Raw genomic sequence first — 23,137 nt, forward strand, 5'->3', positions numbered from 1 at the left:
TTTCATGGAACTGGTGTTTAGAGCCACATCAACAGTAGTGAAAGACCAAAGACACCAAATACCCTCACATCATTTACATGCTGCCAGCCTCTATAACAACCCAAACCATGAAGACTGCTTCAAATGTGTAGGGCAGGGCTGCCCAACCATGTTCCTGGAGTGCTACCCTCCTGTAGGTTTTCCTTTCAACCCCAGTTGTAACTAACCCGATTCAGTTCATCAACCAGCTAATTATTAGAATCAGGTGCGCTAGATTAGGGTTGGAGCGAAAACCTGCAGGACCGTAACTCTCCAGGAACAGGGTTGGAGTGAAAACCTACAGGACAGTAGATCTCCAGGAACAGGGTTGGAGAGAAAACCTACAGGACGGTAGATCTCCAGGAACAGGGTTGGAGAGAAAACCTACAGGACGGTAGATCTCCAGGAACAGGGTTGGAGAGAAAACCTACAGGATGGTAGATCTCCAGGAACAGGGTTGGAGAGAGAACCTACAGGATAGTAGATCTCCAGGAACAGGGTTGGAGAGAGAACCTACAGGATAGTAGATCTCCAGGAACAGGGTTGGAGAGAGAACCTACAGGATAGTAGATCTCCAGGAACAGGGTTGGAGAGAGAACCTACAGGATAGTAGATCTCCAGGAACAGGGTTGGAGAGCCCTGGTGTAGGGGAATCTCTCTTTATCACGGTGTGGACACAGTATATAGGTCTACCTGGTCACCATATGGTTACGTCTTATGTAGGCCGGAGGCTGTAGTGACTGGGTTTAACCAGTCAGCAAATGAAATGCTTTTCATCCTGGTGCAGAATAAACCAGGGCAGAGTAGCACATCTGGGTTCAAACACTATTCCATATCATTACCAACACTGTTCCATATCATTACCAATACTTTAGCTGTGACTGAGCGTTGAACTAAAAGTGAAAACCCTGCCTATCTGGCTCAAACAAACATTGTTGAATAGTCTTTGAACCCAGGTCTGTAGAGTAGAGACCAATCATGAATCTCTCCCTGTTTCCCTGCAGAAATCCACCAGACATGTCATTAAATAACATGAGATCTGGAATGAAGTCTCCCTCCCTGTAGGTCTCCTCTTGGTTTAGCCGGCGCCAGAAGAACTTCTATACATGGTGTTGGTGATCACAGTCCGTTGGTATCGTCTCAGGAAGTTACACTTTTAGAACATGTCCTCCTCCAATCAGAAGCAGTAGAACATGTTCTCCTCCAATCAGAAGCAGTACGTGACTACCTAACACTATGTATTCTGAATATGTTTGAGTCTAAGTTCAAAACGGTTGGAGGATGTGTAGTGAAGCTTCAATTGTTTCATTAAAAAGAATGACAATGTATTTGACACCTATGCGTTGTAAATAGTTATAATTGTTCTATTACAAAACACGACACTAGCAGTTAAAAAATTACAATTCCAGAAAGTGTGCTTTCATCCACAATTGTTATTTCATTTTACAATCATTAACAAGACTATTGTACACTTTTCTACACCTGCGTATCGTTTCCCCAAAGCTTGTAAAAAGCAGATAAAACATCCAACGTTATTCATACTCTTCATACGTTTTTTGGGTTGTTTTTTTTAACAATGTATTTTTTTGTCATTTACATTTTTCACAGAGCAACTCGGCAAACAGGAAGAAAACGTAGTATAACAAAAGCATTGATAGTGACGGGTCAGTGCAAAAAATCTGCATTTTAAATCAGAGAGAAAGATCGAGATCTGCCATTTTTTTTTGTTATTGAAAAAGCACAATGCCTGTATTCATAAAGGGTCTCAGAGCAGAAACGCTGATCTAGGATCAGTTCAGTCTTTTAGAACTTAAATCAATAAGGTTACAGAGACGGGTGGGACTCCTACCGAGAAGCTTTATGAACACAGGCCAAGAAAAGAGCTGGATGACAGAATCAGAGGGCTTTCACCACTTCACCACCACAGAAGAAGAAGCAGTACCAAGGGCCTGGACACATTTCCATACAACATGTACTTCAGTTTATCAACAATAAAGATCAGGGTTTTTTCTTCTTTCTCTAAAGTGAAACAAAATGAAGCCTTCAGAGACGGATGACTCCATCATGCACATTATCCTCGCCCCCCAAAAAAGGCCTACATATCTGGGGAATGAGTCTTTATGATTTCTAATTTAGTACGGTCTGTTGGTTTGTGTTCATTTGAGAGAGGTGGGGACAGTGTGTGTGTGTGTGTATTTCACAACAGTGTGTGAGTGTGTATTTCACACTAGTGTGTTAGAAGTCCATCTGCTAGGTTGTAGAAAGACAGAGGCAGATTCCTTCCTATCATGTTCTCTTCACCTCTTCATCACTCAGAGTCTCAGTCTCATACGGATGGGTCAGGAGGGGCGTGTTGGGGTGTCGTCAGTCTCATATGGATGGGTCAGGAGGGGGTGTCGTCAGTCTCATACGGATGGGTCAGGAGGGGGTGTCGTCAGTCTCATACGGATGGGTCAGGAGGGGGTGTCGTCAGTCTCATATGGATGGGTCAGGAGGGGTGTCGTCAGTCTCATATGGATGGGTCAGGAGGGGGTGCCAATGAATGAATATTACAGTATAAAGAATAGTATATAAGCCAGCACATTGTTCCATAGAGGGAGAAGTGTAGTGAGTAAAGTGTATGATGACTCAGAGGGAGAACAGCAGTCTTCATGTCATAAGGAGGGAGATGAGAGGGGAGGCTGAGGGCAGAGGCAACAGTCCTGGTTGCTTAAGGGGGGGAAAGGGGGAGGATGGGGGTAAGTTGGGACGTGGGGGTAAGTTGGGACGTGGGGGTGGGGGTTAAGCGGATGAGCAGCAGCCCCCTGCGGCCGTGGCGGCTTGAGGGTCATCGTCCACGATCTGTACCCCCCTTCGTGATGTCGTTGACTGGCTGGCTCCGTTACCCTTCGCCCTCTCCTCTGCTTGGGCCGTCTCCATCATTCCTGTCAACAAAAGGGAGAGTCAGTACTGTGGGAGACAAAGTCCTACCAACAAAAGCTGAAAGTCCTACAACCAAGAAAAGCCAAACATCCTACAAACAAAAGCTTTAAGTCCAATCTACAAAATTCAGAAGTACTACCAACAGAAATCAAAGTCCTACCAGTTGGTCCATCATAATATAATCGTTTCAAGTATTTTCTTTTTGCCTCAACCTGAGCCATTACATTCATCATCACTATTCCATAACATGTGAGAATGGCTGTTTACTTTTACACAGGTCAAGGAACAGTTCTTCTATTCCCTTGTTTAATTTGGCTGATGTGTGATAGTGTTTCGCCCCCACTGACTCTGCATACCTGTGAGGAGAGGAATCGACAGAGTTTAGTTATCAATATTCCGACCAATCACGTTTAGTTAACATTCAGACCAATGACCATTTAATTACATCAACATTCACAAACAAAAGAAGGCTGTCGACTTGACGTTTAGACAACGTTATGAAAGGGTACTCCAAAAGCAGTACAGCACCATAAGCTGATAAGACTGAACACCCCTGCTGTACAAGGTCTCTATGGTAAAGTTACAGGAGAAGAGTGATAAAACAAACCCTTCTGCCTCTTCAACTGATACATGTCTCTCCTTCTCCAGATCTACTTTATTACCTAAGAGAAGAACAAAGAGGATGTATTAGTTTAGAGATCACATACTGTATATTTAACATTAGCACCACCAACTGTACGTCTAGTAGACTGAAGGCACACTATTTAACCAGGAAGAGACCATTGAGGTTAGAACCCTCTCATGTGATGGGGGAGTGACTGCAACAGTTATGTTTATCTTGACAGCGTTAGTTTAACTCATGATTTACAATGCAGAAGTCATTGACCACCACACACAATTACACACAGTTTTATATTTTTGTTCAGTGTGTGTGTGTATATATATATATATATATATATATATATATATATATATATATATATATATATAAAATAGATAGATATAGAACAAAACTATAAATTGCAACATGTCTTGGTCCCATGTCTCATAAGCTGAAATAAAAGAACGAAGAAATGTTCCATACTGAGAAAAATGTCTCAAATTTTGTGCACAAATGTATTTATATTCCTGTTGGTGAGCATTTCTCCTTTGCAAAGATAATCCATCCACCTGACAGATGTGGCATATCAAGAAGCTGATTAAACACCATGATCATTACACAGGTGCACCTTGTTCTGGGGATAATAAAGGGCCACTCTAAAAAAAATTGCAGTTGTCATACAACACAATGCCACAGAAGTTTCAAGTTTTGAGGAAGTGTGCAATTCACACCAAAGCCATTGCCAGGGGATTGAATGTTCATTTCTCTACCATAATTTCTGTCTGTAATAAAGCCCTTTTGTGGGAAAAAATTATTCTGATTGCTCAGCAGATGGGCCTGGCTTGCAAGTGGGTGGGCCTACGCTCTCCCAGGCCAACCTATGGCTGCACCATTGCCCGGTCATGTGAAATCCATAGATCAGGGCCTAATGCATTTATTTCAATTGACCGAATTCCTTGTATGAACTGTAACTCAGTAAAATCGTTGAAATTGTTGCGTTAATATTTTTGTTCAGTATATGGTCATTTTTCCCCCTAATTTGAGTGAGAAAACAAACAATTAAAATAACTTTCCTTTCCTACAGCAGTTAGTCGAGTTAAGATTAGATCCCATAAATCGGTTGACCAATATGTGCTTATTATTATCATCATCATCATCATCTGACCCTGCAGGTCATCTATAAACGTTTATAACAGTACATGGCCAAGATGTTCAATCTCCACCCAGCACAGCCAGAAGAGGACTGGCCACCCCTCATAGCCTGGTTCCTCTCTAGGTTTCTAATCTCCACCCAGCACAGCCAGAAGAGGACTGGCCACCCCTCATAGCCTGGTTCCTCTCTAGGTTTCTAATCTCTACCTGGTACAGCCAGAAGAGGACAGGCCACCCCTCATAGCCTGGTTCCTCTCTAGGTTTATAATCTCCACCCAGCACAGCCAGAAGAGGACTGGCCACCCCTCATAGCCTGGTTCCTCTCTAGGTTTCTAATCTCTACCTGGTACAGCCAGAAGAGGACTGGCCACCCCTCAGAGCCTGGTTCCTCTCTAGGTTTCTAATCTCTACCTGGTACAGCCAGAAGAGGACTGGCCACCCCTCAGAGCCTGGTTCCTCTCTAGGTTTCTAATCTCTACCTGGTACAGCCAGAAGAGGACTGGCCACCCCTCATAGCCTGGTTCCTCTCTAGGTTTCTTCCTAGGTTTTGGTCTTTCTAGGGAGTTTTTCCTAGCCACCGTGCTTCTACACCTGCATCGCTTGCTGTTTGGGGTTTTAGGCTGGGTTTCTGTACAGCACTTTGTGACATCGACTGATGCAAAAAGGGCTTTATAAATACATTTGATTGTTTGACCAATATAATAAAAAAAATATTTTGGCCGATATTAGCCTTTTACAAAAATATTTGTATCTTTATTCCACAGCTAAAGCGCAGATATTATATACATAGAATAAACAAATCCATCTGAAGAGGGCGCTCTATGGACAGCTCACTGAGCATCATTCAGCTCTACATCACAACGTGAGAGAGTAGCCACGGTGGGTTGACAGTGAGTAGTTTGACACAGCCAGCAACAGCATATTTGATTAAATAAATAAAGTACACTTCACCAAGCAAGCAGCCCTGTCCTCATCACATTTTTCACTTTGTTAACGTTAGTTAGGCTTGTAGCTAGGCGGCACGGTAGTTAGCCTAGCTAGCCGGCAATCTGTGCTACTTGTGTGTGAACACTGGACTGGTGGCAAAGTGACCAATCATCCTTGATACTAAAAGAACACCGTTACTGTCTGGCCCCATTATGTTACTGGATTTCAGGTCGGTTTTCTGAAATATACAATCTGCAAAAAGCAAGACAGATGGCGCAGATCTATCATTCAGGCCATGTGCTTGCATTCATGATGAGATTAGATAGTTAGCCAGCTAGTTAAATTATAACGTGTGACTAAATCCAGAGTGGTAAGGATTTTACAGCATGAACATTTTTGGTCATCAGCACATGCCATTAGTTGAAATAATAAATGTTGTATTGAATAAGTGTGTAATTTACATGATGGTTTCAGTAAGAAAACATTTTTCATAATTAACAGCTAGCGTGTGCTTGTCATAACAAGCTCTCATTGGGAGGTTACCATGAAGTGTTTTACATGACCTGACATCTAGTGGTGATATTACGAACTGCATCTCACTGCCTCGGTTGTGAACAGTGCCGTTTCAGATTGACTTTGAGACCTTGTTGTTCATTAGTGTGCTTGTGGTGTTTCAGCGGAAACCTCTGTATTCTTATACACTGCCATAGATGGGTACAACTTAAATATTTGTCTAAGAAGGTAAACTGAACAACGGTTTTGTATTTACTTTCATATTTATTTAGGATATAGTAGCTTTTTGGTGGTTATCTTGTAAACAACAAATAAAATGTTCTTAAATTATGCGTTATTTTTAATATTTAGTTAAGAATTCATCATTTGGAGTATCTGTTAAACCTTTAGAACACAATTTGTGAGAAAAAGTGTGTTTTTCATGCCACCTCTAAAAAACAATATATCGAAATCGGTGACTTTTGCCTCCCTAAAATCGGTATTGGACCCAGAAATCCCATATGGGTTGGGCTCTCGTTAAGACATCACCTAAAGGGCTCTAGTTAAGACATCACATAAAGGGCTCTAGTTAAGACATCACATAAAGGGCTCTAGTTAAGACATCACATAAAGGGCTCTAGTTAAGACATCACATAAAGGGCTCTAGTTAAGACATCACCTAAAGGGCTCTAGTTAAGACATCACATAAAGGGCTCTAGTTAAGACATCACATAAAGGGCTCTAGTTAAGACATCACCTAAAGGGCTCTAGTTAAGACATCACCTAAAGGGCTCTAGTTAAGACATCACCTAAAGGGCTCTCGTTAAGACATCACCTAAAGGGCTCTAGTTAAGACATCACATAAAGGGCTCTAGTTAAGACATCACCTAAAGGGCTCTAGTTAAGACATCACATAAAGGGCTCTAGTTAAGACATCACCTAAAGGGCTCTAGTTAAGACATCACCTAAAGGGCTCTAGTTAAGACATCACCTAAAGGGCTCTAGTTAAGACATCACCTAAAGGGCTCTAGTTAAGACATCACCTAAAGGGCTCTAGTTAAGACATCACCTAAAGGGCTCTAGTTAAGACATCACCTAAAGGGCTCTAGTTAAGACATCACCTAAAGGGCTCTAGTTAAGACATCACATAAAGGGCTCTAGTTAAGACATCACATAAAGGGCTCTAGTTAAGACGTCACATAAAGGGCTCTAGTTAAGACATCACATAAAGGGCTCTAGTTAAGACATCACATAAATATTGAGGAGGATGTAACCACAACAATGTCAACAATTATTTCCTCCGTGCAACTCGTCCTGCATTTGAAAGGTTCCCTAGCTGCTGGTTGGAGAGAACTTTGTGAAAGTCAGGGTTGAAAGTTCTAGGCTTTAGTTGTAGCATTTCAGAGGGAGAGAGCAATGGCATGTGTTTGAAGCAAATTTAGCTGTCTGACAGCTGTCTTATGTGACTGAAATTTGGAGGCAACAGAATATCCGAGACAAACAAAATATATTCTAGACACCCTCCATCCTGGCAACATTGTAATGAAATTATTCGGATTTCTATTTAATTGCAGGGCCCATAACTAAGCTAAATTCTCCGCACCACTTCAAGATCGATCCAGTTACAGGGTGAAATGTGACAAACAATAAAAGAAGTGTTGAAAAGTTAGCTATGGTCTGCAATAACTTACCTACTATACATAAACAAATCTCATTCCCCAACATTTTCCTCAATTCTTTGACCCAGTTTTTCACCTACAAAGCAAAAACATTACATTTCACATTTCATATCGATTTACAGTTCAAGAAAACAAACTTCAACATTAGAACACGAGACACTGATGCAAATTAAATATGAATATGTAAATCAAAAGAAAACATTTTCAGTAATTTATCTGGACATTTCTATGTAGCTCATTTTTTAAATGATGTTCTTCTCTTCATAGGCTGTGTTCCTAATAGCACCCTGTTTCCCTATGGGCCCTGGTCAAATGTAGTGCACTGTATAGGGAATAGGGTGCCCTTTGGGACACAGCCCTGCTGTTCTCCCTGAGGAGATCATAGCTACCTTCTGGAAAGAGTCCTCATCTGTGATGTCATAGACCAATATCGCTCCATTGGAGTCTCTGTAGTAGATGGGACCTAACGCGTGGAACCGCTCCTGACCTGCTGTATCCTGGGGTGGAGAGAGAGAGTCCACTGTTCAAGCCTCTGGAAAAACACTGTTTGACATGGACACTGACTGGCTACAAGAACAACATTACACACAATAAGGAAGAAACACCTGCAAGCCAGACTGACTCAGCCAAATAATGTAAACTATGCATCTCTCCCTGCCTGCAACAGACTGACTCAAATCAAAATGGACGCCAAATTCCTGTTCCTATTGCATCAAATGAGGCAGGACCATATGTTACAGGGCAGAGAGAGATCACTGCAGAACCATATGTTACAGGGCAGAGAGAGATCACTGCAGAACCATGTGTTACAGGACAGAGAGAGATCACTGCAGAACCATATGTTACAGGACAGAGAGAGATCACTGCAGAACCATATGTTACAGGACAGAGAGAGATCACTGCAGGACCATATGTTACAGGACAGAGAGAGATCACTGCAGAACCATATGTTACAGGACAGAGAGAGATCACTGCAGGACCATATGTTACAGGACAGAGAGAGATCACTGCAGGACCATATGTTACAGGACAGAGAGAGATCACTGCAGGACCATATGTTACAGGACAGAGAGAGATCACTGCAGGACCATATGTTACAGGACAGAGAGAGATCACTGCAGAACCATATGATACAGGACAGAGAGAGATCACTGCAGGACCATATACTTTCTTCGAGGAGGAACAGGAAGTCAAAGCAGATGAAGGGATCTACATCCTGTTCCCCATATGAGCCCTGGTCAAAAGCAGTGCACCATGTAGGGAACAGGATGCCATATGGGACCCAGAGGAGTGTCCAACACGCTGAGAGAGAGCAGGCCTTACCCATATGGCCAGGTTCACCCTCTTCCCTGTGATGTTGAGCTTCTTGGTGAGGAAGGAGGCCTGGAAGAGACAAAACACATTAGTCATGTTTCTGGAGAAACACACACAGTCACAGGCCCTGGTTTAACTGACAGTATTAACTACATTCAGCTCCTATCAACAAGCTGCTGTGAAGAAACACGTAAGATACACAGGGAGGAACAGGGACAGACATCAGCTGTGACACGGGCCCTGGTGAACAGGGACAGACATCAGCTGTGACACGGGCCCTGGTGAACAGGGACAGACATCAGCTGTGACACGGGCCCTGGTGAACAGGGACAGACATCAGCTGTGACACGGGCCCTGGTGAACAGGGACAGACATCAGCTGTGACACGGGCCCTGGTGAACAGGGACAGACATCAGCTGTGACACGGGCCCTGGTGAACAGGGACAGACATCAGCTGTGACACGGGCCCTGGTGAACAGGGACAGTCTCCCCTTGCCAAGTCTTGCCTGGCAGTGGATGTGTGTCATTTGGAAAACTATCCCCTTTTAGCCCAGTCATCTACCTGCAACACCATTCACCATTCATGGAACACGTTCCTTCTTAGTATGGAAGAACTACACTATATACTTTGACAACTTTAGTAAGTTAAGTCATTCTTTTCCCATCCACAGTAATGACCTGGTTCTAAGTATCTCTGTTGAGGTATCATCATCATCTCTACATTCTCTTCCTCATTAAGACACAAAGGGATTCCATAATGAAAAGAGCTCTGTTGAGAAATGAAAGTGGAATAGGAAGACATTTAGTTGAATGGGTATTCTACTCAGGAAAGGGTGTCAGTAACTTTCTAATTCACCTGACTGTCAGAGGAAAGATTACCAGAAAGAAGATCTTCATTTCTTTCTCAGACTGACATTTCAGCATCTGCCTGCCTCTGAGCTTTAGATTTTTAAAGGAACTGACAGTTTGAGAGAGTGAGAGAAACAGTGAGAAACAGATGAGTTTTAAAATAGCTCAAAACAGCATGAAGATACAACAACATCTGTTAATGTCATTAAGGCCCAGACAGATTTACTAGGCTAGCTGAGGACAACGCAGCTCAGCTCTCAGTCCACCAGCATATGATCACAATCACGTGTTGCTCAGCAGGGTTCTAGAACTCCAGTCAGTCCCCTGTATCCACGGTAACACGCCATCCAGATAGTACAGTGGAATAGCTCAGTCACGTAGGCTAATCCAGGAAAACCTGAGGATACTGATGGGATTACTAGGCCTCGTTAAAACACTGGGGAGCAGCAGTGCTAGCTGCGTCACTACAGATCCTGGTTCGATTCCAGGCTGTGTCGCAGCCGACCACGACCGGGAGCCCCATGAGGCGGCGCACAATTGGCCCAGCGTCATCTGGATTAGGGGATAGTTTGGCCACCTGGGATGTCCTCGTCCCATCATGCTCCTTGTGGCGGGCCGAGCGCATGCACGGTCGCCAGGTGTACAGTGTTTCCTCTGACACATTGGTGCGGCTGGCTTCGGGGTTAAGCGAGCTGTGTGGCTTGGCGGGGTCGTGTTTCGGAGGACGCATGGCTCTCGACCTTCACCTCTCCAGAGTCCGTACAAGAGTTGCAGCGATGGGACAAGACTGTAACTACCAATTGGATACCCCGAAATTGGGGAGAAAAAGGGGTAGAAAATAAATAAAAATACATTGGGCAGCATTTAGATGTAGTTTTTATTTGGATACAGATTCAGAACTAATGAATGTCAGGGAAAGTAATCTGAAGACAAAGCCTACTGTGTGAGGTATTATAGCTAGGGTAAAGTATTGACAATCAGTGTTCAGTTCATACATGATGCAACACCTCTCAAATGTTGTCCTGTCGTTATGGTCTTTCTTTCTGCAGCTATAAGACAAGACAACACAGGCCAGGCCATTTCCACACGTTTCACCCAGGCATCCAGATGCCCAGTTAGGGTAGAGACATGTTCAACATGTGCCTTGGTGGAGGATGGCATAAAGACTGCATATTGGTTCCTGACTCTCTGCCCCACAACTAAACCAGTTACCTCCAAAGCATCTCGTTTTCTCCAAGACAGAAGCTAACAATGAAAGTAAAAAGGGGTGAACTCAGACAACATACCGCATCACAATCACAGACAACCTTTCTCCAGCAGGAGGATATTTTTACCCAGCATCCTCTCTTTAGCTTCTAGAGCTGGCCAGTATCTGTAGTCGGCTCTGGGCAGAGCTAATGGCCTGGCTGTCTGCCTGGAGCCTCGGTCTCTCAGCCAGGACCAGCCCAGTGATGACTGACTGACCAATAAAAAGCTTTTGGCTGCTCTGAAGAGGTGGAGACTAACAGAGGAATAAATAAAGTGCCCTGAGGAGAATTGGGGTCTGAGGGAGAGAGACAAAGAGCTCTGACAGAGAGAGAGAGATGGGGATGAGGTGAGACTAGACCTCTCATTAGGCAAGATTAGGCAGATTGACAAGGGCGACATTTTCTGAGCTCAACTGACCAAGACGCACCACCAACAACACATAAAACCTCACATAATTCTGCCCAAAAACAATGACAATTTCTCTCAACCAGTGGCATATTGGCTTTTTAGGTGAGTGCCGATGCCGCCCTGTGATAAGAAGTGCCCACTTTGTCAAAGGCAGGGACACAAAATATTTATCTAGTCCATTACCAGCGCTCCTCTCCAGGGTGCTGTTGGAGAGATTGGTCGCTGCAGCGCTCCACCAACATTACGACAAGAACTAATCTAACATAAATCATGTAGCAGATATAGGATAAGGTAGAAAGAGTATGTGGCATTTTCTGTAGCCTTCAGGCTGGAGATAAAATGGATGACAAAGTAATGAGACAAACTTTTATAATCAGTGGTTTCAAGTTTGTATCCTTAAATTTTTTTACGAGCTGATCATAACGAAAAAGAAAATACTTCTGCATTTCCCGCTGTGTAAACAACATGGCAAATAGGCTCAGGATATCTCCTCCTGATAAAGTCAGGTAGCTGATATTCAGAGTTTAAATAGCCAGATTGATTAGTCACAGGAATCAGGACTAATAAAGCCAATGCAACGACCTGTTTTACAGACGGTGGGCGTAACACACGAATGGGAATTCATAACATTCCATTGAGGGCCGATGTAGCAGTATAGCTTCTGTCCCACTCCTCGCCCCTACCTGGGCTCGAACCAGGGACCCTCTAAACACAGACAACAGCCACCTTCGAAGCATCGTCCACAAAAGCCGCGGCCCTTGCAGAGCAAGGGGAACAACTACTTCAAGGTCTCAGAGCGAGTGACGTCACCGATTGAAAAGCTATTAACGCGCACCCCGCTAACTAGCTAGCCATTTCACATCGGTTACACCGACATGGTAGGCTACACCCCACTAACTAGCTAGCCATTTCACATCGGTTACACCGACATGGTAGGCTACACCCCACTAACTAGCTAGCCATTTCACATCGGTTACACCGACATGGTAGGCTACACCCCACTAACTAGCCAGCCATTTCACATCGGTTACACCGACATGGTAGGCTACACCCCACTAACTAGCTAGCCATTTCACATCGGTTACACCGACATGGTAGGCTACACCCCACTAACTAGCCAGCCATTTCACATCGGTTACATCGACATGGTAGGCTACACCCCACTAACTAGCCAGCCATTTCACATCGGTTACATCGACATGGTAGGCTACACCCCACTAACTAGCTAGCCATTTCACATCGGTTACATCGACATGGTAGGCTACACCCCGCTAACTAGCTAGCCATTTCACATCGACATGGTAGCCTACACCCCACTAACTAGCTAGCCATTTCACATCGGTTACATCGACATGGTAGGCTACACCCCACTAACTAGCTAGCCATTTCACATCGGTTACACCGACATGGTAGGCTACACCCCACTAACTAGCTAGCCATTTCACATCGGTTACATCGACATGGTAGGCTACACCCCACTAACTAGCTAGCCATTTCACATCGGTTACACCGACATGGTAGGCTACACCCCACTAACTAGCTAGCCATTTCACATCGGTTACATCGACATGGTAGGCTACACCCCGCTAACTAGCTAGCCATTTCACATCGGTTACACCGACATGGTAGGCTACACCCCACTAACTAGCTAGCCATTTCACATCGGTTACATCGACATGGTAGGCAACACCCCACAAACTAGCTAGCCATTTCACATCGGTTACATCGACATGGTAGGCTACACCCCACTAACTAGCTAGCCATTTCACATCGGTTACATCGACATGGTAGGCTACACCCCACTAACTAGCTAGCCATTTCACATCGGTTACATCGACATGGTAGGCTACACCCCACTAACTAGCTAGCCATTTCACATCGGTTACACCGACATGGTAGGCTACACCCCGCTAACTAGCTAGCCATTTCACATCGACATGGTAGCCTACACCCCACTAACTAGCTAGCCATTTCACATCGGTTACATCGACATGGTAGACAACATCCCACAAACTATCTAGCCATTTCACATCGGTTACATCGACATGGTAGGCTACACCCCACTAACTAGCTAGCCATTTCACATCGGTTACATCGACATGGTAGGCTACACCCCGCTAACTAGCTAGCCATTTCACATCGGTTACATCGACATGGTAGGCTACACCCCACTAACTAGCTAGCCATTTCACATCGGTTACACCGACATGGTAGGCTACACCCCACTAACTAGCTAGCCATTTCACATCGGTTACATCGACATTGTAGGCTACACCCCACTAACTAGCTAGCCATTTCACATCGGTTACATCGACATGGTAGGCTACACCCCACTAACTAGCTAGCCATTTCACATCGGTTACACCGACATGGTAGGCTACACCCCACTAACTAGCTAGCCATTTCACATCGATTACATCGACATGGTAGGCTACACCCCAGTAACTAGCTAGCCATTTCACATCGGTTACATCGACATGGTAGGCAACACCCCAGTAACTAGCTAGCCATTTCACATCGGTTACATCGACATGGTAGGCAACACCCCAGTAAGCACGGGTCTTTTTTTTGTGCTGTCCGGGACCACAGTCTTTTTGTTGTGTTTTACAAACGGTAGACGTATCACATACAGCGCTTTCAGAAAGTATTCAGTCCTCTTGACTTTTCCCACATTTAGGTTACAGCCTTATTCTAAAATTGATGAAATTGTTTTTTCCCCTCATCAATCTACACACAATACCCCATAATGACAAAGCAAAAACGTTTTGCTAATTTATATTAAAAAAAAAACCTGGAAATATGACATTTCCATAAGTATTCAGACCCTTTACTCAGTACTTTGTTGAAGCACCTTTGGCAGCGATTACAGCCGTTGTAGGCAGTCATTGGAAATAAGAATTTGTTCTTAACTGACTTACCTAGTTAAATAAATAAAAACTATATATAAAATAAATAAACTTCCAGGCAGACTTTAATTTGCATTGGTGTCCTGTAGCCAACTAGGCAAGGAGAGGGGGAAGGTGAAGAAGTGAGTCAGAGACCTTTCAGACAGCAGATATAATGACTACAGCAACCCAAAGAAACAGTTTGTCTCCAAGGAAGAAAACCACAGCTCAACTCGCTGCCAAATGGATGGTTTAACATTATGATGAATCTGTGGATCTGTTGGCAGATGGCCAGGCTGTGGGCCTCCAACTCTGTCTGCTTATTTTACTGGACATGCAGCAGCTGGAGTCTACAGGGTCAGCTCAGGTCAACGTCCAAGCTTCCTACAGCGATGTTTAGCCCCCTACAACAATCTGCTCCAATCCCCAGGGTCAGCTCAACGTCCAAGCTTCCTACAGCGATGTTTAGCCCCCTACAACAATCTGCTCCAATCCCCAGGGTCAGCTCAACGTCCAAGCTTCCTACAGCGATGTTTAGCCCCCTACAACAATCTGCTCCAATCCCCAGGGTCAGCTCAACGTCCAAGCTTCCTACAGCGATGTTTAGCCCCCTACAACAATCTGCTCCAATCCCCAGGGTCAGCTCAACGTCCAAGCTTCCTACAGCGATGTTTAGCCCCCTACAACAATCTGATCCAATCCCCAGGGTCAGCTCAACGTCCAAGCTCCCTACAGCGATGTTTAGCCCCCTACAACAATCTGATCCAATCCCCAGGGTCAGCTCAACGTCCAAGCTCCCTACAGCGATGTTTAGCCCCCTACAACAATCTGATCCAATCCCCAGGGTCAGCTCAACGTCCAAGCTCCCTACAGCGATGTTTAGCCCCCTACAACAATCTGCTCCAATCCCCAGGGTCAGCTCAACGTCCAAGCTCCCTACAGCGATGTTTAGCCCCCTACAACAATCTGATCCAATCCCCAGGGTCAGCTCAACGTCCAAGCTTCCTACAGCGATGTTTAGCCCCCTACAACAATCTGCTCCAATCCCCAGGGTCAGCTCAACGTCCAAGCTCCCTACAGCGATGTTTAGCCCCCTACAACAATCTGATCCAATCCCCAGGGTCAGCTCAACGTCCAAGCTTCCTACAGCGATGTTTAGCCCCCTACAACAATCTGATCCAATCCCCAGGGTCAGCTCAACGTCCAAGCTTCCTACAGCGATGTTTAGCCCCCTACAACAATCTGCTCCAATCCCCAGGGTCAGCTCAACGTCCAAGCTTCCTACAGCGATGTTTAGCCCCCTACAACAATCTGATCCAATCCCCAGGGTCAGCTCAACGTCCAAGCTTCCTACAGCGATGTTTAGCCCCCTACAACAATCTGATCCAATCCCCAGGGTCAGCTCAACGTCCAAGCTTCCTACAGCGATGTTTAGCCCCCTACAACAATCTGATCCAATCCCCAGGGTCAGCTCAACGTCCAAGCTTCCTACAGCGATGTTTAGCCCCCTACAACAATCTGATCCAATCCCCAGGGTCAGCTCAACGTCCAAGCTTCCTACAGCGATGTTTAGCCCCCTACAACAATCTGCTCCAATCCCCAGGGTCAGCTCAACGTCCAAGCTTCCTACAGCGATGTTTAGCCCCCTACAACAATCTGATCCAATCCCCAGGGTCAGCTCAACGTCCAAGCTTCCTACAGCGATGTTTAGCCCCCTACAACAATCTGATCCAATCCCCAGGGTCAGCTCAACGTCCAAGCTTCCTACAGCGATGTTTAGCCCCTTACAACAATCTGATCCAATCCCCAGGGTCAGCTCAACGTCCAAGCTTCCTACAGCGATGTTTAGCCCCCTACAACAATCTGATCCAATCCCCAGGGTCAGCTCAACGTCCAAGCTTCCTACAGCGATGTTTAGCCCCCTACAACAATCTGATCCAATCCCCAGGGTCAGCTCAACGTCCAAGCTTCCTACAGCGATGTTTAGCCCCCTACAACAATCTGCTCCAATCCCCAGGGTCAGCTCAACGTCCAAGCTTCCTACAGCGATGTTTAGCCCCCTACAACAATCTGCTCCAATCCCCAGGGTCAGCTCAACGTCCAAGCTTCCTACAGCGATGTTTAGCCCCCTACAACAATCTGATCCAATCCCCAGGGTCAGCTCAACGTCCAAGCTTCCTACAGCGATGTTTAGCCCCCTACAACAATCTGATCCAATCCCCAGGGTCAGCTCAACGTCCAAGCTTCCTACAGCGATGTTTAGCCCCCTACAACAATCTGCTCCAATCCCCTTGAACTGTTTCCTTACCATATCTCTTCCTCATCAGATGGATATTGCTTATGGCTTTGTTCCTCATGTAACAAGTGATGGAATGGAAAACATAGAAGCTTATGGAAAAGCAGGACATGAAAGCTTCCTTTCCAGTCAGGACTGATCTTCATTTCCCTGCCCATTAGACCTATACGCTGTACAGTACCAAGGCACAGCCTCTCTGTCATATGTTATTATTAGATCTGATCAATAAAACACACTTAGCATCCATTCTCTATGGAGGTCATTATTGACTGACTGCACCTTGAAGTCACCAAGTAGAAGGCCTGTAAACAGACACCTAAACCTCCCATTACATCCTGTCAACCTGACATTACTACCTCCCATTACATCACGAGGACCTGTCAACCTGACATTACTACCTCCCATTACATCACGAGGGCCTGTCAACCTGACATTAATACCTCCCATTACATCACGAGGGCCTGTCAACCTGACATTAATACCTCCCATTACATCACGAGGGCCTGTCAACCTGACATTTAATACCTCCCATTACATCATGAGGGCCTGTCAACCTGACATTTAATACCTCCCATTACATCATGAGGGCCTGTCAACCTGACATTAATACCTCCCATTACATCACGAGGGCCTGTCAACCTGACATTACTACCTCCCATTACATCACGAGGGCCTGTCAACCTGACATTACTACCTCCCATTACATCACGAGGGCCTGTCAACCTGACATTTACTACCTCCCATTACATCACGAGGGCCTGTCAACCTGACATTACTACCTCCCATTACATCACGAGGGCCTGTCAACCTGACATTACTACCTCCCATTACATCACGAGGGCCTGTCAACCTGACATTACTACCTCCCATTACATCATGAGGGCCTGTCAACCTGACATTAATACCTCCCATTACATCATGAGGGCCTGTCAACCTGACATTACTACCTCCCATTACATCACGAGGGCCTGTCAACCTGACATTACTACCTCCCATTACATCATGAGGGCCTGTCAACCTGACATTACTACCTCCCATTACATCACGAGGGCCTGTCAACCTGACATTACTACCTCCCATTACATCATGAGGGCCTGTCAACCTGACATTACTACCTCCCATTACATCACGAGGGCCTGTCAACCTGACATTACTACCTCCCATTACATCACGAGGGCCTGTCAACCTGACATTAATACCTCCCATTACATCATGAGGGCCTGTCAACCTGACATTAATACCTCCCATTACATCATGAGGGCCTGTCAACCTGACATTACTACCTCCCATTACATCATGAGGGCCTGTCAACCTGACATTACTACCTCCCATTACATCATGAGGGCCTGTCAACCTGACATTACTACCTCCCATTACATCATGAGGGCCTGAGTTTACATTTACATTTAAGTCATTTAGCAGACGCTCTTATCCAGAGCGACTTACAAATTGGTGCATTCACCTTATGATATCCAGTGGAACAACCACTTTACAATAGTGCATCTAAATCTTTTAGGGGGGGTTAGAAGGATTACTTTATCCTATCCCAGGTATTCCTTGAAGAGGTGGGGTTTCAGGTGTCTCCGGAAGGTGGTGATTGACTCCGCTGTCCTGGCGTCGTGAGGGAGCTTGTTCCACCATTGGGGTGCCAGAGCAGCGAACAGTTTTGACTGGGCTGAGCGGGAACTGTGCTTCCTCAGAGGTAGGGGGGCCAGCAGGCCAGAGGTGGATGAACGCAGTGCCCTTGTTTGGGTGTAGGACCTGATCAGAGCCTGAAGGTACGGAGGTGCCGTTCCCCTCACAGCTCCGTAGGCAAGCACCATGGTCTTGTAGTTTAAGTGTTAAGTAAAAAAATAGAAAATAAAAGTAACAAATAATTCAACAGCAGCAGTGAAATAACAATAGTGAGGCTATATACAGGGGGTACCGGTACAGAGTCAACGTGTGGGGGCACTGGTTAGTTGAGGTAATTGAGGTAATATGTACATGTAGGTAGAGGTAAAGAGACTATGCATAGATAATAAACAGGGAGTAGCAGCAGCGTAAAAGAGGGGTCTGGGTAGCCATTTAATTAGCTGTTCAGAAGTCTTATGGCTTGGGGGGTAGAAGCTGTTCAGAAACCTTTTGGACCTAGACACCTGGAAGAGGGTGCCATTTGGTGCAAAGCCTTATCTCTGCAGTGCTAGCCTATTATACCCTACAGCTGCCTCAACTGACACTTTCTGCTTACCATCAACACTTAGATAGTATCCTGATACTCTATGTTGGTCATCAACACTGTCTTGGTATGGTTCTGTTAAGTTGTCATATCAACAGGTTGTCCAATAAACATGACACTATAATTAGGCTAGGTCCCTCTGCTTGGGGCTGGGCCCAGATACTACAGTACAGCAGAAGACCAGGGGCTGGGCCCAGAACCTCTAATTGCCAGCCAAAATAACCCACTATTCAGATTTACTGGTCCTGGTCAGCCTGACCCTGGATCTGTTTGTGCCGTCTTGCCAGGCCAACCCTTTGTTAATTTCAACCATAAGAGTTGGCAAAACAGCACAAACAGATCCAGGAACAAGGTTAACTGCAACCTGCATGGAAAAATAAACTAAAATAGGCCTACAGCATCCACCTCTAATCCTGATCCATAACGCTTAACATTGAGGGATGTGAAACAGGCAGATTATCAGCAGCACAGAAACGTACCCCTCTCACGTGAGCTGGGCTAGATGACGATCCTTTGACCCAGACTTACATCATTACAAATCTCTGGCTGGCTGCTAAGGCCTTTCCACTGACCATGCCTGATCTGCAATACGTCACGTGGTTGTGTGTAATGTGTGTGTGTGTGAGAACTAGGCCTTTGTGTAAGGAAGAGGGAAAGCAGTTTGATCTGTTATATTTCACCATGACCTACCCATCGTTCAACTGATCAATCCACTTACCAAGTCTACAGTGGGCTTCCTACCAGACCTTCCAGTTTAGTGGGCAGACAAAGGTGGGTGATGGTAGCAGCAGTAGGATGTCAGTGAAACTGGATCGCTGGGAGCTGTTTCCTATTGGGGCGAGCTTTGGACTAGTAACCGAAAGGTTGCAAGTTCGAAACCCCGAGCTGACAAGGTAAAAATCTGTTGTTCTGCCCCTGAACAAGGCAGTTAATCCACTGTTCCTAGGCTGTCATTGAGAATTTGTTCTTAACTGACTTGCCTAGTTAAATAAAGGTAAAATATTTTTTTTGAATTCATTAGGACACACGTTTCGCAACAGAAAAAGATGCATTTCTTATTGGACAAACTTACGGAGTCCTTCCCAATTTCTATCAATTTTCTCCAGTTTGGTGCCTAATGAATATGACCCAGGAGAGGAGGACAGCCCAGGGCATGGCTCCCTCCCCTCCCCGGGACAGCCCAGAGCGTGGCTCCCTCCCCCCCCGGGACAGCCCAGGGCGTGGCCGCCTCCCCTCCCCCGGGACAGCCCAGGGCGTGGCCGCCTCCCCTCCCCCGGGACAGCCCAGGGAAAATGCTGGGCGCTGGAGAGGTTATGGCTCTCAGGCACTGTGGGGTGGGGGTGTTGGTTATGGCTCTCAGGCACTGTGGGGTGGGGGTGTTGGTTATGGCTCTCAGGCACTGTGGGGTGGAAGTGTTGGTTATGGCTCTCAGGCACTGTGGGGTGGGGGTGTTGGTTATGGCTCTCAGGCACTGTGGGGTGGAAGTGTTGGTTATGGCTCTCAGGCACTGTGGGGTGGAAGTGTTGGTTATGGCTCTCAGGCACTGTGGGGTGGGGGTGTTGGTTATGGCTCTCAGGCACTGTGGGGTGGGGGTGTTGGTTATGGCTCTCAGGCACTGTGGGGTGGGGGTGTTGGTTATGGCTCTCAGGCACTGTGGGGTGGAAGTGTTGGTTATGGCTCTCAGGCACTGTGGGGTGGAAGTGTTGGTTATGGCTCTCAGGCACTGTGGGGTGGAAGTGTTGGTTATGGCTCTCAGGCACTGTGGGGTGGGGGTGTTGGTTATGGCTCTCAGGCACTGTGGGGTGGGGGTGTTGGTTATGGCTCTCAGGCACTGTGGGGTGGAAGTGTTGGTTATGGCTCTCAGGCACTGTGGGGTGGGGGTGTTGGTTATGGCTCTCAGGCACTGTGGGGTGGAAGTGTTGGTTATGGCTCTCAGGCACTGTGGGGTGGGGGTGTTGGTTATGGCTCTCAGGCACTGTGGGGTGGGGGTGTTGGTTATGGCTCTCAGGCACTGTGGGGTGGAAGTGTTGGTTATGGCTCTCAGGCACTGTGGGGTGGGGGTGTTGGTTATGGCTCTCAGGCACTGTGGGGTGGAAGTGTTGGTTATGGCTCTCAGGCACTGTGGGGTGGAAGTGTTGGTTATGGCTCTCAGGCACTGTGGGGTGGAGGTGTTGGTTATGGCTCTTAGGCACTGTGGGGTGGAAGTGTTGGTTATGGCTCTCAGGCACTGTGGGGTGGGAGTGTTGGTTATGGCTCTCAGGCACTGTGGGGTGGAAGTGTTGGTTATGGCTCTCAGGCACTGTGGGGTGGAAGTGTTGGTTATGGCTCTCAGGCACTGTGGGGTGGAAGTGTTGGTTATGGCTCTCAGGCACTGTGGGGTGGGAGTGTTGGTTATGGCTCTCAGGCACTGTGGGGTGGGGGTGTTGGTTATGGCTCTCAGGCACTGTGGGGTGGGAAGTGTTGGTTATGGCTCTCAGGCACTGTGGGGTGGAAGTGTTGGTTATGGCTCTCAGGCACTGTGGGGTGGGGGTGTTGGTTATGGCTCTCAGGCACTGTGGGGTGGAAGTGTTGGTTATGGCTCTCAGGCACTGTGGGGTGGGGGTGTTGGCTTATCACTCAAGCGGAGCAAAACACCTGCTTCTGTATCAAATCTTACATGGTGATGTCATTACACATGGCAGTTAGGCCTCATTTGCATGTGAATGATTGAATCTCTTGAAAGGAACAATATTCTAAAACGGCTCAATTCAAAGTAGAAAAATGTGTATTATATAAAAGTGACCTAATAAGAATATTCCCTCAAAACAATGCCCATGAGATCATTATAGATTCATTGTTAACTGGACACCCAACAAAAGGATGATTGTTATGCGTGTTTGGGTTTGTAACACTTCAGAAGCTCCAGCCCAGCCTGTAGCCTACTAGACCAGAGGGACAGACTGGTATCCACACAAAGCACCAACGATGATTGAATTATATTACCGGCTTCTGTAGCTTAAAAGATTAATAGGCTAAAACTTATATTCATATTTGAGTGTGATGAAACAAATCTGGATTACAGATCTACGTCCCAAATGGCACACTATTCCCTATATAGTGTACTACCGTCGACCATAGGGCCCTGGTCAAAAGTAGTGCACTAAATAGCGAATAGGGTGCCATTTGGGATACTTCTTAGTCATCATGGGACTATGTCCAAACATTGCCTAATCGAGCTGACAGTTTGGACGAGTATTTAAATGAGAGTTAAGAGTCAGTCATGATTAACTAAACCTGAATTCTCTCCAGCTAACGAACTGCAAGTTATTCTCATCCCCCCGTTTCTCCTTTACTGTTCAGCTGAGGAGTGTGTGAACCTAAAAGACAGTTACCCAAAACAATAGGCCTGGGTTGTGTTCATTAGGCAACAAACGGAAGAAACAGGATGGAAACGAGGGGACGGACTACTACATGGAGTCCAATAAGAAACACTCACATTTGTGTGTCCTAATGAATACGACCCCAGTTCGTACTCCTTCCTTCCTTCCTCTCTGCTTGTGGGAGGGTCAGGTTACAGCCAAGGCAGCGTTTTCACTAGAAACAAAAGCAACTTGGCTCTGAGGTAGCTGTGCTAGAAAACAGACACTTTCCTTTTCTTTTCTGACATGTAGAAACAAGGAGCTAGCCTGTGTGGGAGGATTGGTTAAAGCGTTTAGAACACTGACAGCACAAAGCCAGTGAAGAGCTATTGATTACAATTCAGAGTTAGTAGACCAAACCTTTGGTGCCTTTTAAAAATGGACGGTTGATTAGGTTAACCATACGTAAACATGTGTGATATCTAGGCCTAACTGTTTACATGCAAGAAGAAAACAATATAGTAGACTAAGTCAGTTCAGGACACTTTCTCTTAACCTGACCCGTGCTGACCTCTGGACAACGGGAGCGCGTCTGGGCCCCGCCACCAACCAGAGCGCGTCTGGGCCCCGCCACCAACCAGAGCGCGTCTGGGCCCCGCCACCAACCAGAGCGCGTCTGGGCCCCGCCACCAACCAGAGCGCGTCTGGGCCCCGCCACCAACCAGAGCGCGTCTGGGCCCCGCCAACCAGAGCGCGTCTGGGCCCCGCCACCAACCAGAGCGCGTCTGGG

The 23,137-nt window shown here is 46.2% G+C and overlaps 1 protein-coding gene across 1 annotated transcript in view; it reads right to left on the bottom strand.

Annotated features, from left to right (window-relative positions):
* Positions 1-2,750: 2,750 nt before the first annotated feature.
* Positions 2,751-23,137, bottom strand: part of LOC106609839 (ras-related protein Rab-21) — a 28,715-nt gene continuing 8,328 nt past the window's right edge. Inside the window, exons 2-7 of the mRNA XM_045700213.1 lie at positions 9,115-9,174; positions 8,181-8,288; positions 7,804-7,867; positions 3,548-3,602; positions 3,208-3,296; positions 2,751-2,942 (exon numbers count right to left, since the gene is read on the bottom strand). Of these exons, the coding sequence (XP_045556169.1) occupies positions 2,800-2,942; positions 3,208-3,296; positions 3,548-3,602; positions 7,804-7,867; positions 8,181-8,288; positions 9,115-9,174 (519 nt within the window). The 3' untranslated portion in view covers positions 2,751-2,799. The remainder of the gene's footprint in view (positions 2,943-3,207; positions 3,297-3,547; positions 3,603-7,803; positions 7,868-8,180; positions 8,289-9,114; positions 9,175-23,137) is intronic.

The sequence above is a fragment of the Salmo salar genome, chromosome ssa17 (genome assembly GCF_905237065.1).
Source record: "Salmo salar chromosome ssa17, Ssal_v3.1, whole genome shotgun sequence".
Lineage (NCBI taxonomy): Eukaryota > Metazoa > Chordata > Actinopteri > Salmoniformes > Salmonidae > Salmo > Salmo salar.